Below are 18,734 nucleotides of genomic sequence, written 5' to 3' on the forward strand. Positions count from 1 at the left end.
CAGCCCCATCAGTGATGAGTTCCCAGGGGCCAGCACCACATCTCAGTTTCTTCTGTTTCCCTGGTGCCTAGCAGAGTGCCTGACACACAGTGAGTGCTCAGCGAGCGTGTGAAGAAACAGGGGACTCGGTGTGGAAACCCCTGCGCAGTGAGTCAGTGCTTCTCGCTCGGACCCAGCCTGGCCCTGAGCCCGAAGAAGCACAGTCTGCCAGTGAGGTGTGGGGTTGCGACCCAGGCAGGCCCTGGAGTTCACTGTCCTCTGGATGGGTTGCTGTGGCCCTGGTTTTTCGAGGTAGGGGAAGGAAGGGGATTGCTTTGTTTTGATCAATAATTAGATAAACGTAAGTGAACACTCGTATTTAGGGGGCTCAGGAAAGAAGTGTGGCTTGCTTCAGTGTTTGATTCCATCCAAGTTGTCTTTCCGTGAGCCATGATTTTCACACGACTGTTGCCGCCCAGAAGAATAATGTCACTTAACGCCTCCCGTCCTCTGTTGCCGCCCAGAGGAGTAATGTCACCTAATGCCTCCCTTCCTCAGCTTCAGGTAGGAGCTCAGGGCCCCAGAAGGTGCTTCTCAGAGTGTCCGTCAGTCACATGGCCCAGGAACATCCCCAGAGCCCTGTGGTGAGAAGAGCTGGGGTTGCAGACGGCCTACAGGAGGAAGGCGGGTGGGCTTGGAGATGCTTCCCGAGCAGCTGAACAAAGATTCTGGAAAAAGCAGTCCCTGAAGAACCAACATAATAGCGTGACACGCCATCTACCTCTTGTGAGTAAAAGGCCCGCCTAGGTGTCTTGATGCTATAAAAAGTGTCTGTCTGATGTTTGTCTACCAAAAAAAGCCAAGTGGAAGTCTTCATTACAAAAAAGACCCATGAAGGACTGGGTTTCACACCCCCTTTTCCCATGGCCACTAATTAAAATTACCAACTCTGACAGTCTATGGGATGTCACCAAATAGAAGTACTCGACATTTCCACAGGAAACGCCCCTGTGGGTCACCACCCAGGAGTTACCACCACACACATGTGAGTTCCCAAAGATCTGCAGTTAGCAGAAATGTATGACCAACTCTGTCAGTCAGGTTTAGTTGCAAAGAGAACCCACGTGAACTGGTTTAATTGTTGGGAGGGTTAGCAAGAGCGTGAACACTCAGTTCCAGGAGCAGAGTTGAGACCCACGTCACAGAACTGGCTCCTTCAGAGCCGTGCCTTGGCTCCACCCCCACAGCAGACGAGATGCTTCAGCGTGAGCATTTCCTCACTGGAGGACTGGGAGCTAGACAAAGGCTAGCTTCCTACCAGTGCCTTTTGCCAAAAGGAAAAATCCACAGCCCTGCATGGAGCACACTCCTATGACAAGAAAGGAAGGAGCACCTCAGGGAAACTGCCCAGTTCTTTTTTTTTTTTTTTTTTTTTTTGCCCAAATTCAATCTTTTTTATTTTTTATTTTTTATTTTTTATTTTATTTTTTAATATATGAAATTTACTGTCAAATTGGTTTCCATACAACACCCAGTGCTCATCCCAAAAGGTGCCCTCCTCAATACCCATCACCCACCCTGCCCTCCCTCCCACCCCCCATCAACCCTCAGTTTGTTCTCAGTTTTTAACAGTCTCTTATGCTTTGGCTCTCTCCCACTCTAACCTCTTTTTTTTTTTTTTTTTTCTTTCCTTCCCCTCCCCCATGGGTTTCTGTTACGTTTCTCAGGATCCACATAAGAGTGAAACCATATGGTATCTGTCTTTCTCTGTATGGCTTATTTCACTTAGCATCACACTCTCCAGTTCCATCCACGTTGCTGCAAAAGGCCATATTTCATTTTTTCTCATTGCCACGTAGTATTCCATTGTGTATATAAACCACAATTTCTTTATCCATTCATCAGTTGATGGACATTTAGGCTCTTTCCATAATTTGGCTATTGTTGAGAGTGCTGCTATAAACATTGGGGTACAAGTGCCCCTATGCATCAGTACTCCTGTATCCCTTGGATAAATTCCTAGCAGTGCTATTGCTGGGTCATAGGGTAGGTCTATTTTTAATTTTCTGAGGAACCTCCACACTGCTTTCCAGAGCGGCTGCACCAATTTGCATTCCCACCAACAGTGCAAGAGGGTTCCCGTCTCTCCACATCCTCTCCAGCATCTATAGTCTCCTGATTTCTTCATTTTGGCCACTCTGACTGGCGTGAGGTGGTATCTGAGTGTGGTTTTGATTTGTATTTCCCTGATAAGGAGCGACGTTGAACATCTTTTCATGTGCCTGTTGGCCATCCGGATGTCTTCTTTAGAGAAGTGTCTATTCATGTTTTCTGCCCATTTCTTCACTGGGTTATTTGTTTTTCGGGTGTGGAGTTTGATGAGCTCTTTATAGATTTTGGATACTAGCCCTTTGTCCGATGTGTCATTTGCAAATATCTTTTCCCATTCCGTTGGTTGCCTTTTAGTTTTGTTGGTTGTTTCCTTTGCTGTGCAGAAGCTTTTTATCTTCATAAGGTCCCAGTAATTCACTTTTGCTTTTAATTCCCTTGCCTTTGGGGATGTGCCGAGTAAGAGATTGCTACGGCTGAGGTCAGAGAGGTCTTTTCCTGCTTTCTCCTCTAAGGTTTTGATGGTTTCCTGTCTCACATTCAGGTCCTTTATCCATTTTGAGTTTATTTTTGTGAATGGTGTGAGAAAGTGGTCTAGTTTCAACCTTCTGCATGTTGCTGTCCAGTTCTCCCAGCACCGTTTGTTAAAGAGACTGTCTTTTTTCCATTGGATGTTCTTTCCTGCTTTGTCAAAGATGAGTTGGCCATACTTTTGTGGGTCTCGTTCTGGGGTTTCTATTCTATTCCATTGGTCTATGTGCCTGTTTTTATGCCAATACCATGCTGTCTTGATGATGACAGCTTTGTAGTAGAGGCTAAAGTCTGGGATTGTGATGCCTCCTGCTTTGGTCTTCTTCTTCAAAATTACTTTGGCTATTCGGGGTCTTTTGTGGTTCCATATGAATTTTAGGATTACTTGTTCTAGTTTCGAGAAGAATGCTGGTGCAATTTTGATTGGGATTGCATTGAATGTGTAGATAGCTTTGGGTAGTATTGACATTTTGACAATATTTATTCTTCCAATCCATGAGCAGGGAATGTCTTTCCATTTCTTTATATCTTCTTCAATTACCTGCATAAGCTTTCTATAGTTTTCAGCATACAGATCTTTTACATCTTTGGTTGGATTTATTCCTAGGTATTTTATGCTTCTTGGTGCAATTGTGAATGGGATCAGTTTCTTTATTTGTCTTTCTGTTGCTTCATTGTTAGTGTATAAGAATGCAACTGATTTCTGTACATTGATTTTGTATCCTGCAACTTTGCTGAATTCATGTATCAGTTCTAGCAGACTTTTGGTGGAGTCTATCGGATTTTCCATGTATAATATCATGTCATCTGCAAAAAGCGAAAGCTTGACTTCATCTTTGCCAATTTTGATGCCTTTGATTTCCTTTTGTTGTCTGATTGCTGATGCTAGAACTTCCAGCACTATGTTAAACAACAGCGGTGAGAGTGGGCATCCCTGTCGTGTTCCTGATCTCAGGGAAAAAGCTCTCAGTTTTTCCCCGTTGAGGATGATGTTAGCTGTGGGCTTTTCATAAATGGCTTTTATGATGTGTAAGTATGTTCCTTCTATCCCGACTTTCTCGAGGGTTTTTATTAAGAAAGGGTGCTGGATTTTGTCAAAGGCTTTTTCTGCATCGATTGACAGGATCATATGGTTCTTCTCTTTTTTTTTTGTTAATGTGATGTATCACGTTGATCGATTTGCGAATGTTGAACTAGCCCTGCATCCCAGGAATGAATCCCACTTGATCATGCTGAATAATTCTGAAACTGCCCAGTTCTTAGTCTTTAGATGCGCTGAGGTTTCCCTCACACCTCGGCCACCCATGAGAGCCCTGCAGGCTGGCTCTGCCTCCTCCAGGAATGGTTCTCTCCCTTCTCCACGGTGGCTCTGATAATCTGCCTCTGGCTCCCCTGTTTGGAGACGGGAAGACTTCTCTAGCTCATTGACCTCTCCGTGTGACTCTTGACTCTAGCAGCTTCCTTGCTTTGATCACCACCTGTAGCTCCAGGTCAGAGATCCCTGTTTTCTGGCCCAAGCCCTGGAACTCCTACCCAAGGAAGAAGATTCACACCTTCTGGAGCATTCTTCACACGGACCCAGCTCTGACGTGCTAATGACCCTGGAGACAAAATGGGAAAGAGCAGAATGTAAACCAGGTGTGAAAAAGGCAACAGCCAGGCCCTGCAGAAGGCCAGCCAGGGTCCGATGTCTCTAAGTAAAGGAAAACTTTGGTCCAATCAAGGCTATTGTCCATGTCTGTTGGTGGGGCCCAGCAATAGGTGTCCCCATGCAGGAGTCATGTGCAGGTGGCTTCATGGGGCTAGACTGAGAGGGTCATCTGCAGCAGGTTATGGACTCTCAGCAAAGAGGACAACAGTGAGACTCATCCTCCAGGGAAGGTGCTGGCAGAGATGAGGCAACCTGCTTGGGCCCCAGTGCTGCTGAGAGGGCTTAGAACAGCAAGAGAAACTTCAGAGCAGACTCCTATTCCAGTACCTGCAGGAGGGGAGGGAGATTTGCAGAATGGATCCGGGATCGACTGGGATTATTACACTGTAAATCTTGGATAAGCGGGATCATTATTGCAACCTCTGTCTCAACATCCTAGCCTGTTGGCTGTTCAGATGAGAAGAGGTGAGCCCTTAACCTGAACTCCAGCTCTGCCAGCCCACATTAGTTGGGAGACCTGGCTCCAGTGTCTCACGTAGTCTTCCCTTTTGATCTCATCAGCTTCCTCCCTTGCACAAAAAACAGAAGAACGTGAACTTAAGTTTTCTTATGAGGGGACTTGTCAGAATGAAATGGGAAGGATGAGATCCATCAGGAAGGTGTGGCAGAGATCGGCCATCTGCTCCTTACACTTATTTCCTCTTGGGGGATACTCAGCCACATGTCCCAGCCTCCTTTGCAGGTAGGTGTGGACGTGTGGTTGCATTCTAGCCAAAAAAGTGGGAGCAAGAGTGGTGCTGGCTGCTCTCAGGACCGACCCACATCCCCGCCGTTTGTGATCTCCCATGTATACCATGCATAGTCCCCAAAAGACCAATCCAGAGAAGCCATTGTGCCACTCAGATGTATGGCGTCAATGATGGATGGGGATTTGGAGGTGTCAGAGGTAGAGAGGAGGCTTTAAGGGACTGGGAGAACAACCACAGAGAATCTTTAAGCAGGGACGCCAAAACAGGTAGGAATATAATTGCCATCCACTGTTTGGACTCCATCCAAAGAGAGTAGAGGGACACCAGCCAAGTAAAGAGGCCCCAGGAGCCGTATTTAGCAGGAGCAGGGGAGCCTCTGATGGCTGGTGGTTCTCACTTTATCTCACACAGCAGGCTGTTCTATGACATTGGCTGTGGGAATAGTGACAGGTTCCCCTGGGTCCTGGAAGGCCCTGGCAAATGTGTCCGTGTCCTGGTGAATGCACAGGAGGAAGAAGCCTGCAAGTCCTACAATACATTTGCTCTGACTTTTTACTTATCAGGAGCTGTCTTGAATTACCTGGAGATTTACAATTACCTGTTCAGAATATCCTGTTTTGTTCCTGAAATAGAGGTACTAGAAGTTCATGGCAGAAACTAGATGTAATTTTTTCACAGGAACAATATCATAGGGTTGTGATTCTAGCCAAGGTCTGGTACAGTATTTGCAGAAATGCCCAGAAATTGCAGAGTAACCGATGTGTCCATGAGAAATCTACCCTGACACAGTGTAGAGTGTTCTGAGGCATCTATGAATCAGTCAAGTAGGACAATGCAATAACCAATCACAGTAAAGCTCTAAAAATTTTATGTGAGAGGTTCACTGGGGGCTTGGAACCAGAGAGCCCTCTGGCTGAAGGCAGCAGCCAGACCCTACAGTATGTCCGCAGGGTGTTTCAGAGTGAATTATCCAGGTCATCTGTGTTGAACCCTGTTGGTCTGAGGTTGACTGGAGACCACAGCCGTCAGGATTCCGGATACCTTTATGAACTATTCTGTCCTCATCAAAGGATTTTAGAACACTGGGTCACCCCTGGAATTACAAGAGGCCATGAAGTCAGAGGCCCAAGGCCATTTTTTGTTTGTTTTTAAAGTTTATTTTGAGGAGAGAGAGAGAGCGTGTGCGGAGTAGGGGCAGAGAAAGAGGGGAGAGAGAGCATCCCAAGCACTGTTAGCACAGAGCCCCACAAACTGCGAGATCATGACCTGAGCGGAAACCAAGAGTCCCACGCTTAACCGACTGAGCCGCCATGAGACCACCCCACCCCCACCTCCACCCCCCCCTCCCGCCCCGGCCATTTTTAAATCCTCCTCCCCCAGCAGCCTCCCTTACAACATTGCCTTGGTGAAACTGAAAAACCAGGACCTTTGTAAGGAAAAGGAAATTCAAATGACATCCCCTTGGAGAAAAGAGACACGTGACTGCTTCTTTCTCTCCGTTGTGAATATCCCTTTTCCACCAAACCCCATTGGAACGCCTGTGGGCTTTCTGTTCCTTGCCCTCATCCCAGTGGGTTTCACCATGAAGGGGGGGCAGAAAAAGCGGATGCGGCGTCCCTCAGGTAAGAACAGCCCAGGGCTGGCGTATAACCAAGTTCTGCCACGGCACTATCCATGTTGCCATACCGCTTCGAGGTAACGCCGCGTGCAACTGCAGAATCTCAGAGGAGAAGACAGTAACATGAGACTCGTTTATTCAGGTTCACCAAACGGGTTTCCTCAGCCCTTTCCGAACACACTGATGACAACAGTGACGTATCTGGGCGCATGACTAGTGAATGCTGTGAGGAGGCGCAAGCCTGGAGCCGTGGGTCAGTTGTCATCTGTTCAAATGATGATAATTGTACATGTATAATGTATAAAGCGGCTTTACAGCGAGACCCTGATTTCTTTTAGACCCAATTTCCTGATACACGGGCCACTGGGCTCCTGTGAAATGCGTGGCTGGAAGGGGGCTCATTTAGTGACCGCTCAGCCAAGAGAAGGAAGCTTTGCTGTAGGTCCAGGAGGATCTCAAGCCAAAACCAAGAAGAGTCGGTGCCCGCTTCCTCAGGGCTGGTGAACGTTGAGAGGGAGTGTCATCTTCCCTGTAGTCCCCTGCCCAAGCCTGTCGGGTCTTTGGAAACCTAGAAAGGGCTGAGAAAGGGCCCTCCTGCTCTGTGGCCAGCGGACCTGCAAGGACTGAGTACAGGGGTCACAGGACCCTGACATTCCAGCCTTCACTTACTAGCTGGGAAAGAGGCCTGGAAAGTTCATCACTCCTCTCCCCAAGTAAACAGAGTGATAGACACTTTTTCCTTTGGCTGTGATACAATAAGAGGGACGACCATCACCAGGTTGGAGGCCATGAAGTAACCCCCTCAGAAATGCATTGGAAATACTGCTGCGGCTCCCGGGAAGGTTCTAGAGCTCACAGCCTCTGCGAGGGACAGAACGGGGGGGGGGGGGGGGGGGGTGCTGTAGGCACATGCTTCCCGTGCAGTTTCCATCCCTTCCTGTACTCCTGGGCTAGCTGGCCTCAGAATTTCCATGTTGGCCTTTCTGATAGCAACTAGGAGTTGAAACGAGAGGGAAGGAGGTAAAATGCCCACGAATGCCAAGGAAAGTGAAATTAGGCTCGCCAGCTGGATTCTGAATGATTTTAGGTCCCACAGGAGGCCACGATCCTCTGACTCTTTAGACACAAATTATAACCCCCTTCAGAATGGCCTCTGTGTCCTCCCTACCCCAGGAGTCTTCTCAGCACTGTCCACATTTTGCTTCTTGCTGCAACTGTCTTCCAGAATGACAGAAGAGACTGTGTGGTGCAGGGCAGACAGGGGACTGGGCCATCCGTGTGGTCAGGCCAGGGTGTCAGAAGCCATCCTTCAAAGATCAGCACCCCCTCAGCCCCCCAGCATAGAGGACCCCAGATTGGTACAGTACATGCACCTTGAACAAGAGGGACTTCAAGGCATCTCAACTCAAGGCAGCTTCAGACCCAAGGAAGGGTCTGTCCACATGGGGAAAGTGTGACAGACCTTGTGCACAGTCTCGGAGGAGAGCTAGATGTTCGGGGCAGACACCTCCTGGTCGGTAAGTCCTGCTCGGGGAGGAGACAGAATCCTTGCTTCTGGTGAGGCGTGCCTTCCGCTAAGGCCATAACAGGCCAGGTCCTCCCAGAGGGCGATTTTCAGGTGACCCCCTTCCCCCTTGCAGGAGGGAAACCTCATGGCTTTGGAACCCGACCTGTCCCTCAGCTCAGTGGCTGAGGCACCCGAGGCTCAAAGCTGTAGTGATACTCCGGGACAGGATGTGGGACCGGGGCATTGTGACCTCAGCAGTTCTGCACACAGAGAGGCAGTCATCCTCCCTCACCTTGGCCTGTAATCTGCACAGGACGGTGGCCTGGTCACAGGGGCCCGTGGTGGGGAGGTTGGGAAGTTAACACTCTGGCCTCCGCCATCATGTCGGCCAAGAGGGCAGAACTGAAGAAATCAAACCTGGTAAAGGACAAACACTGCTGGACAATGTGGGGCCTCTTTGAGTCCTCACTGAATGGAGGTGTAGGGTGCGGGTGGGGGGATACAGAGAATTCTGGTGAATGCTCTGCTCTTTCTCTGTTCTGAGAGTGAAGTGGCCTCTGAGCCCGGAGGGAGGATGGGATTCATCCCTGGCCTCGGGGTGGGAAGGAAGGAGGCCTCTGCTGACTTCCTTTGGGATGAGGAGCGATGTAATAACCCTCACCACCTCCACCCACCCCCGGAGCCACGCCTCCGGGCCGGGCCGGTACCAGGCCTGCATCCACGGGCACATCTAAGGCACACAAGCACCTTATTAGATAATGCGATGAGTGCCCCCAATTTGCAGACGAGGAAGGGAGGCTCAGGGGGAATAAATAATTTGCCCGGGTGACACAGCTAGGAGGGAAGCAGGCCGAGATCAGATTGCAAGTCAATCTGTCTCCAAAGCCTGAACTAATCCACGGCTTCCATAAAGTTATCTTCAAATGCTCTCCCTGCTCAGGCCCCCCAGCGGGGGGGGGGGGGGGAGGGCTACCTGCTGACTGGGCAGGTGCGTGTTCAGAAAAGAAAGCTAACCCGACAAAGTTTGGGTTGTCTTGAATCGGGTGCTGGGGGGAGGGGGCGTACATGGGCCCGAGCTCAGGTGCAGGTGGACGGGCAGGATTGGGTAGGGGGGCTCTTGAGAGGGCTGGTGTTATCCCTCCAATCCTGGTGCCTGACAGGAGGACTGCCAAACTCCTGTCTCTACAGAGCAAGAACTACAAGGCAATGTGCCTGGAACTGAAGCCCGAGCCGACCAAAGTAAGAAGCTCTTTTGAGGCCATGCCGGCAGCCAGGCCTGAGACCCGTGGGGAGGTGACTTGGAGTCAGGGGTCGTTCGCTGTTCCTGGTGGCCAAGACCTGTCCCAGGTGCTGGGGGATACACTGAGAGAGAGACAAACTCTGCTCGCAGAAGTTCCCGCTTGGAATAATCTGATACAGAAACAAAGAAGGAAAATTCGGCAGTGTTACCTGCAATGCAGAGAATTGAAATAGGGAGGGCTGACTGGGTAGCTGCTGCCCACCAGGTGGTTGGGAAAAGCCCCAGGCTGGGCTGGTAGCTGAAGCACAAGACGAGGGCCGAAGGCCGACCGGAAGCCTGAGGAAGAGCAGTGTGGGCGAAGGAAGGAGCACATTCCAAGTCCCTGAGGCAGGAAGGGCCTTGGCCGTTCAGTGAGCCAGGAGGGCGGTGGCGTGAGGAGCTCAGAGGGGAGACGGTGGAGGTGGGGTCGCCAGCTCTCACCCCTGTCCTAGCCTGAAAGGAGGAACAGAAACTCAGGGAGATCTCTCCTGCCTCATCCACCCACACCTGTGACGTCCACCATTCTGTGTTTCTGTTTTCAACCAACAGACGTATGACTACAAGGGAATTAAACAAGAAGGGCTGTTTACCAAACCAGGAGGGACACAGGAGCTAAGGGTAGGTGGGGCAGCCCAGGCCGCCGGCCGCTTCCATGGTGGGTTCGCTGCTGGCATCTGTGACTAGGCTCCGGGACCACAAAATTGTACAATGAATTCTATACCCTTCACTCAGATCTCCCAAATGTTGGCATTTTACAATTCTCTCTCCCTCCCTCCCTCCCTCCCTCCCTCCCTCCCTCCCTCTCTCTCTCTCCGCATGTATTCACACACACACATACATATAAGGTATGTTTCCTGAATCATCTGAGAGCACATTTCTCTGAAATTTCAGTGCATATTGCCTGAAAACAAGAACAATCTCTTACACAGTACAATGAGCAAAATATCAAAACCAGGACATGAACATTGATTCAGTCCTTACTCTAATTGTATCAATTATTCCACTAATGTCTTTCACGACAAAAGAAAAAGACAACTCTTTTTGTGTGGGATCCAATCCAGGACCACACATGGCAGCTGGGTTCCCTGCCTCTTTAGTTTCCTTTCGTCTGGAATTCCACTTCAACCTTTGGTTTCTGGGACATTGTCATTTATGAGGATTATAGGTCATTTATCTTGTAGACCGACCCTTCATGTGGGTGGCCTGGTCCTTCCTGGTGACTAGATGCGGCTGTGCATTTTTGGGGGTCACATCACAGAAGTGAAGGTGTCCCCTTCAGGGCATCATAGCGGGAGGCACGTGATGTCTGTACGGCCTGCTCCCCCCTTTTCTCAACAGCATCCTTTCTTTCCTCCCTAATGGGAGGTATTTCTCTGTTCCTCCTTATTAGCAATGCCCCATGGTCTTTCCTTACTTCCTTTTGACAGTTTCCCTTCCTAGACCTTTCCTTACTCCTTCTCTTCCCTATTTTATTTCCTCAGACTGAACTCAGGGAGGTGAAGGAAGAGCTCAAGGAAAAAATGGATGAGATCAAACAGGTAACAGGATGAGACTCTCCAGGATATGGAGGAAAAGGGGAGCTTCCAGGAAAATGCAGTGGCCAACCTTGAATAGCGAGGGCAATCAGGAATTGCGTGGAAAACGCACCAGCCCAACTCAGCCCCATCTCCTCCAGTGTTTCAGTGCCGAGCAGCTGAGGGTATCGATGTCTTGTCTGTCTGATGCTTAAGCCCAGGTTTTGAATGACAAGAACTCTCTAAGGCATCACATTGAGGGTTAGGGAGATATAACCCTCGTGACAGAGTGAGAGGAGCTGACCAGGATGTGGGAGAAGTCAGGGACCAATTCCATTCTCCTCCCTCCTCTTCCGGGGACAAGCAGCAGAGCAGAAACTCTCTTCTTGCTTCTTTGCTGGAAACACCGGTGGCATTTGTAGGAAGGGAGGGAATGCTGAAGAAAGAAGGTGTAATTGAAGCTATGGTCTGAGCTCCACGTTGAAGCGTTGAAGCCGTACCCAGATCTAAGCCACACCAAGGCCCCTGGTGGTGGTCACTTAATGGTACATGCACCCTAGTCCCTTCATAGACTCCTTGGGAAGAAAGTGGCTTTAATTGGCCACTACAAGTGTGTTCCTTGAGTTTTATCCAAGAAGCAGCTGCTGCCCTTTGTTTAAAATGCCCCAGAGGGACTTCAGTAATACTTGCCGTGCTTTTCTTCTTCAACAGATAAAGGGCATAATGGACAAGGATTTTGATAAACTCCAGGAATTCGTGGAGATTATGAAGGTAAGCATTTGCTGAGTGCCTTCCATGGGCCATTACGGCACTGGGAATTATGGAAAGCGATGCCAGACCCTGCCCCGAAGTCACTTACAATCTAGCAGAAGACCCAAACTCTATGGCAAGAGAGAATTAAATAACAAGTAAGTGCCGAGCTACAGGACAATTGGCTGTCAGTTAATCAGGAGTCTGGAGAAATGAGTCACGAATGTGGGCCGGGGTAACTAAATACTTACAGAGAAAGTGACTCTTACGGTGAGCTCTGAAGGCTACATGGGAAGCTAAATGCATATCTAACCAAAAGCCCAGTAAGATTAGTTGTGAACTCAGCAATTACTAAGAGGACCACCTAGACTCTAGAATAGTGGTTCTCAGGGTGCCTGGGTGGCTCAGTCAGTTAAGCGTCCGACTTCAGTTCAGGTCACGATCTCATGGTTTGTGGGTTCCAGCCCCGTGTCGGGCTCTGTGCTGACAGCTCAGAGCCTGGAGCCTGTTTTGGATTCTGCGTCTCCCTCTGTCTCTGCTCCTCCCTTGCTTGTGCTCCGTCTCTCTCTCTCGAAAATAAACATTGAAGAAAATGTTTAGAACAGTGGTTCTCAAACTGAGGGTTGATGGGGGGTGGGAGATGGGTGCTGAGGAGGGCACCTTTTGGGATGAGCACTGGGTGTTGTATGGAAACCAATTTGGCAATAAATTAAAAAAAAAAAAAAAGAAAAGAATAGTGGTTCTCAAACCTTGATGTGTTCTGGAATTGCCTGGAGCACAAATAAAGAAAATAGGGCCCAGATCCTTTTTGGAGGAGGCTTGGACCCTTGAATTTTTCTCACATTCCCTAAGTGAAAATTTGAGGACCACCGATGTGGAAGCATAAATAGGCAAAAGCAGATAGCTTTACATTTTTAAGAGTTATAAAAGGGTACTACCCCTACCAGATATATAAAGTTCACATAAAGCCACAATAATCTTGTCTAGATAACCAGCCACAGGAACAAAACCAGGGTACATAACCCCGTCACCACCTCTGTGCCAGGGACATGCTGAGAATCACTTGCCAGGATTTCAAACATCTGTATACCCAGGCCTGGTCCGGATGAACTGAATAAAAATCTCCAGGCTGGGCCACAGTTGCTTCAAACTCTCAGAGTGATTCTGAGCTTTCCCCTGGGTAAGAACCAGATCTGAAGCAGCCATAGTTACCAACCTTGGCTGTACATTTTAATCACTTGTACTGTGCCTTTGACCTTGTACCCAGCTGCACCCCATAACAATGAAATCAAAACCTCTTGGGATGATGAGGTCCAGGCATGAGCAGTTTTTAAAGATCACCAGGTGATTCCGTTGTATGCCGAAGGTCGGGCAGCACAGCTCTATACAATTTCAAAGACGATAAAGATGATTTTTTAAATGTTAGTGAGAAGGAAAGGATTATATATTAAGAACGGTGATTATATGAAGAAAAACTTAGTTAACACTGTAAAAACTGAAATGGTGCATAGAGTGAATTTAAATAATAAAAACCAATATGAATAAGTTACATATGAATATTTAACTGTATGGTCTAAAAAGAAGTACGATGGAAGAAATCACTAAGGAAATATTGATATATTTAACAATAGAAAAAATTTAAAAATGGTAACAGCAAAGCACCATATACGGAATTAAGAAGCAAACAGTTTGAAGGAAATAATTTTCCACAAATATGATAAACATTGATAAAATTTTTTTTTAATCTATAACTTACAAATCTCACACAAATCAGTAAGAACCAAATAGGAAAATGGGCAAAGGGTATGAGGAAACAATCCACAAAAGAGAATACAACTAAAATGCAGCAAATATATTTAAAAGGTTTACCTCATGAATAATCAATGAAATGCCAAATGGGAACAATACTTAAGTCATTGTCACATTCAAATAGATGAACTTTTAATTTATGACAATGATAGAACAGGGCAGGAATGCTCTTATGCTGCTGATCAGAGTATAGGCTTGTGCAAAACTGGAAAGGAATTAGAAAATAGAAATCAAAAAATATCAAACCACTTGACCTATTAATTCCATTTCCCAGAATTTAGCCTATAAAAATAATCAGAAACACTAGCATGAGTATCTGTAAAAAGATATTCATCGCAGGATCATTATATATAATAGCAAAAATTTGGAAACCACAATTTTCAACACTAGAAGAATAGCCAAATAAATTATGGTATATCCACAGAATGAAAACTAGGAACTACTGGAGAAAATGTTTATAGGCACACCTGGCTGGCTCAGTTGGTAGACATGTGACTCTTGATCAAGAGGTTATGAGTTCAAGGCCCACACTGGGCATGGAGCTTACTTTAAAAAAATTGGGGCTCCTGGGTGGCTCAGTCAGTTAAACATCTGACTCTTGGTTTTGGCTCAGGTCATGATCTCATGGTTCATGAGCTGAAACCCCATATCAGGCTGCACACTGACACTATGGAGCCCTCTTGGGATTCTCTCTCTCTCTCTCTCTCTCTCTGCCCCTCCTTCATTCACTCTCTCTATCTGTCTCTCAAAAATAAATAAATAAACTTAAAATTTAAAAAAAAAATTTTTTTTCAACGTTTTTTATTTATTTTTGGGACAGAGAGAGACAGAGCATGAACGGGGGAGGGGCAGAGAGAGAGGGAGACACAGAATCGGAAACAGGCTCCAGGCTCCAGGCTCCGAGCCATCAGCCCAGAGCCTGACGCGGGGCTCGAACTCAGGGACCGCGAGATCGTGACCTGGCTGAAGTCGGACGCTTAACCGACTGCGCCACCCAGGCGCCCCCAAATTTTTTTTAAATTAAGAGCAATGCCATGATTGGGTTAGATGTTAATATTAAGGGGAAACTTAATGAAATGAAAGGCATATGGGAACTCTTTGTACTATCTTTGCAACTCTCAGTAAGTCCCAAGTTATTTTGATATAAAAAGCTTATTTAAAAAAAAGAATGCTTATAATGAGAAGTATGCTTATAATGAAAAGCAAGATACAAGCAATTTATATAGGCTGATCTCAGTTAAGTGGGGGAAAATAGCAAAGTAAATATTTAGAAAAAAGACTGGAAAGAAATACACCAAAGGGGTTAATAACAGTTATGGCGAGGTGATGAGATTAATTTACTTTTATATTCCTCTATATTGTCCAAATTTTCTACAAAGGGCATGTATTATCTCTATATTAAAATGCAAACACAGTAAGTGTTTTGTTAGTGGGCAGGACTGGGTATGGAAAGGCACAAAGGAGGCTATTTTGGGCACGGGAACAGCTTGCACACAGCATGGAAGCAGGATGAACGTGAAGTGTATCATGGTCAGTGGTGAGATCAGTCATAAAAGTGGGATCATCCGGGAAAACTGTGAGAAATAAAATGGAATGGGCACAAAGGCGGTAGATAATGAAGGCTTTTGAAAGACAGGCGGACAGATTGGGACTTGGTTGTGTAAGCAGTAAGAGGCCTCTGGAGATTCTTAATCAAAGAACGTGCTAGAAGCAGCACTTCAGAAAGGCTGAGCAGGCAGCTGTTTGCAAGGTGGGCTCGGGGGTGGGGGAGCCGGGAGAGCAGGGCTGGGGGCTGTCTGGAGCTAGAATATCAGGCAGGAAGCCACGTTCCCACTCAAGATGAGGAATGCTGGACTAGGTGTAGGAATAGAAGGGAAATGGTAAATCTGAAAGATGCACCGAAGGAAAAATAACATTTTTGATGATCGACTCAACATAGAGAATGAAGGAGAAGCAAGTGTCCATGACCCCAACAGGCAATCTGGACAGTTAGAAGAAAGTGGTGACAGTGACAAGGACAGTTGGCAAACAGATTTAGAAGAGAAAATGAGGAGATCACTTCAGGACATGAGTTTGAAGTAACAGTGACACTTCTAAGAATAAGGGACATTTTGACTCTGATTTTTCGAAACCAGGGGGCATTTTCACATCAAGGATATTTTCACTCTATTTATGAATACAGATGTCTTATCCAAAATGTATACCACCACTTAAAAATACTTTTCAAGAAGTGGGGGGGGGGGGGTGGTGGCGCCTTGGTGGCTAGGTTGGTTAAGCGTCCTACCTCATGATCTCATGGTTTGTGAGTTCGGGTCCGGCATCAGGCTCTGTGGTGTCAGTGCAGAGCCCCCTTCAGACTTTCCATTCCCCTCTCTCTGCCCATACTGCTCACGCATTCTCTCTCTCAAAAATAAACATTAAAAAAAAATGCTTTTCAAGAAGCTATTTTTTGAAATCATCTCCACCCATACAGTATAATTCCTTGATCAGTTTTCTACCACACTTCAGTAAACCGTTGCCAAATCTTTCATTTTTTATTAGAATTATTTTCCTTGAAGCAATTTATTTTTCATGGGTATTTTATAATGTTCAAGCCAACCTTGTGTTTGTCCATAACAGATACCGTTGACGATGATATCTGTCATCTTAGACATTCTTTGATGACCACTATTTCTATTCCAATGTCTCTGGATCAAACTTTACAGATCTTAACTCGCCAAGAAGATTTTACTATTCTTTCAGTTCTTAGTAAATAATAAATGTGAGGGGCCAGTTGAAGTAATGTCAGTTTTATTTTATGCTGACCATTTCTGCCAGAAATTGGGTAAAAGATGAAGCAAACGCGCATGTGCAGAATCTGGGTGCACAGCAGGGGTCAAAACACTGGAGCCAAAAGTGCCTTTGCGGGGGAGGGTCACAAGATTCGTCTTCTTGCCTCCATCACTTCATAGGCCTTGAGCCAGAGCCAGGGCATAAGGGTCTCATCCAGGTGTGGGATCAGGTGAAAGCCTTCCTGTCCTCTGACTCACCTGGAAACTTTGGATAAGCCCCTAATGACCCTGCCTGTGCTTTGGCCTCATCCTGGAATGGGGGCGGGGAAAGGGAGAGGTGGCACGTGTCACCCAAGGCCGGTGAGGATTCCCGAGAAAGGAAGACGCTGAGGTGATCTCTGAGTGGTTGGCAGCTAGAGGCAAGAAGAAAGGATTTCAGACGCCCTTCAGGATGATAAGGCTAAGCTTTGACTTTTCTCCTGAAGGAAATGCAGAAGGATATGGATGAGAAGATGGATGTTTTAATAAATATGCACAAGAGCAGCCAGTAAGTGTGACCTGCACCCGTCTCTCTTCGTCCCTGAGGCATCTCCTCCCTTCACTTTGCTAAGCGTCCTCGGGCTCAGAGGACCCTCAGACTCTTCAAGGACCTGTCTTGGTTTCTCTTCCCCCAATGGCTTGGATGTCAGGGCCCTCCGTGGCCGCCCACACTGTGGTTATCTCCCTGTCGTGTTGGAAATCGTCCCCCCAGCTCGGCCCTTCCCTAACTCCCTCCCCCAGTCCCCTTAGAAGAGGTCCAGAGGAGCAGCAGGAGTTCAGGCTGACGGCAAAGACGGACACAGACCCACAGCTCCAGCTCAAGAAAGTGGATGGAGCTGATGGAATGCCACTCACTCTCCACGAGAAGATGATGGCACTTCAGAAACCAGAAATGGACCCACTGGATTCCCTTCATCAAGGCAGGACCTGCTGCGTAAGTGAAGCCTGACTCCCTCCCGCCCCCCACGCTGGTGTGCCCCTCCAGGCTCCTGCCCTGCCCTGACCGTCCTAGGCCCTCTCACTCCCTTACCTCCTGCTCTAAAGGGACGGGTTCCACCCCTCTGCTGGCCCCAGATGCCTCCCTAGCCCAGAGCCCCCTCCGGGGGCTTGTCCTCTAAGCCTGGGGAGAGTTCTAAGCCGTGACCAAGTGAGCCTCAACCCTGGAGGTGCCCACTGCCAAGCGCCAACATCTTGCTCTGCCCTTTCCTATAGCAAGACCCCATGAGGTGCCTAGCAGGCGGCCATCTTGGACCAGGGGAAAATGATCTTTCTCGTGCCGTTTCTTTTTCCCTCTACAGGAAAGATGTTTGTTGTGTGCCCAAAAGAACAACTACAGTCAGGGGTAGGTAGACCCATTCGAGAAGTCCTTGTCCCATTTGGGTGGCCCATCATCCCAGAGGCAGTGTGCTCAGGCAGCATTTGCCTCCAGTCCCCCCGACGGTGGTGAGACGCTGCCCCCCGACCTCATCCACTCCGTCATAGAGGACATGGCACGAGGCCAGAGGGCCCGGGTCCCCCAGCCTGGAGGCTGCAGCCCAGAGGCTCCTGCGGGGAGGGGAGCCTCGCCAGCAGCTCGCTGACCCTGCCTCAGGTTCCTGCCTTTCTTGTCCTCTAGCAGAAAACTTCCATGCCATTCCTGGGCACCCTTTTCATCCTTGGCATCTGGAGCTGCTTTCTGATTTATCTGTGCTTCAAGCCCTATGCGGGGGAAGGTGTGCTTCCAACCTAGAGCCACCACAGAGCCCACCGGCAGCCCCGGCCCTTCCTCTCCACTCCTTGAGCTGGCCCTCTGACATGCCACCCCGCCCCAGGCCTCCTCCCACCCGGAGATTAAAACCCTCACTTTAAAGCCAAAGCACGTATCGTCATTTGGAATATCAGCCCCAGACTTCATTGTGCAAGAATGTCACTTTTTTGTTTCTAAATCCTCATATTTCAGACGCCCAGCCCTCTTCTTGCTTCCTGTTGGATTAGTGGGAAATTCTATCTTGGTCATTCTCAGGGTCATCTCCGCCCGCCCCCCCCCCCCCCCGACCTCCCTCCCTCTGCCTAGTTCTGCAAAGGTCTCAGGTCAAAAGAGAAGGGGGAGGCCACAAAGGTAACAGCTGCCATTCTGTGGGGTGCAGGAGAGACCTCCAGTGTCCTACATACCTGTGCCCCCTGTGTTCTTAGCTCCTGCACTGTGTGTGTGGTGTGTGTGTGGGACCCAAGAGTCTTGGGTGAGTGGGGGACCCCAAGCCCAGGGTCCAGCCTGCTCTGCTTCCCTCTGAGGTTTTGTCATGGAGCAGAGCCTAGGACCCCACTGCTCATAGGAACTTGGTCCCCTTTGTGGGCTCTGGGGATCCACCCTCCTACCCTCCTGAAGGTCTCCTGTCCCCCAACCCAAAAGGAGACCTATCCCTTCAGAGTCCTTAGGTCTTCACAAAGG

At 48.2% G+C, this 18,734-nt stretch overlaps 1 protein-coding gene across 6 annotated transcripts; it reads left to right on the top strand.

Moving 5' to 3' along the window:
* The first annotated feature begins 8,417 nt into the window (after positions 1 to 8,417).
* On the top strand, positions 8,418 to 18,161 carry TEX35 (testis expressed 35). Of its 6 annotated transcripts, none has more exons than XM_058700762.1 (9): positions 8,418 to 8,564; positions 9,333 to 9,491; positions 9,973 to 10,041; positions 10,905 to 10,961; positions 11,649 to 11,708; positions 16,753 to 16,814; positions 17,048 to 17,240; positions 17,605 to 17,648; positions 17,898 to 18,161. In XM_058700762.1, exons 1-9 carry the CDS (start codon positions 8,526 to 8,528, stop codon positions 17,983 to 17,985), a joined length of 771 nt encoding a protein of 256 aa, XP_058556745.1. In that variant the 5' UTR covers positions 8,418 to 8,525; the 3' UTR covers positions 17,986 to 18,161. The 6 variants fall into 6 exon arrangements, with proteins under 6 accessions (XP_058556745.1, XP_058556748.1, XP_058556751.1 ...); XM_058700765.1 differs by having other exon boundaries at positions 9,333 to 9,437; XM_058700768.1 differs by having other exon boundaries at positions 9,333 to 9,383.
* Positions 18,162 to 18,734: the final 573 nt, after the last annotated feature.

Source organism: Neofelis nebulosa, chromosome 15 (assembly GCF_028018385.1).
Source record: "Neofelis nebulosa isolate mNeoNeb1 chromosome 15, mNeoNeb1.pri, whole genome shotgun sequence".
Lineage (NCBI taxonomy): Eukaryota > Metazoa > Chordata > Mammalia > Carnivora > Felidae > Neofelis > Neofelis nebulosa.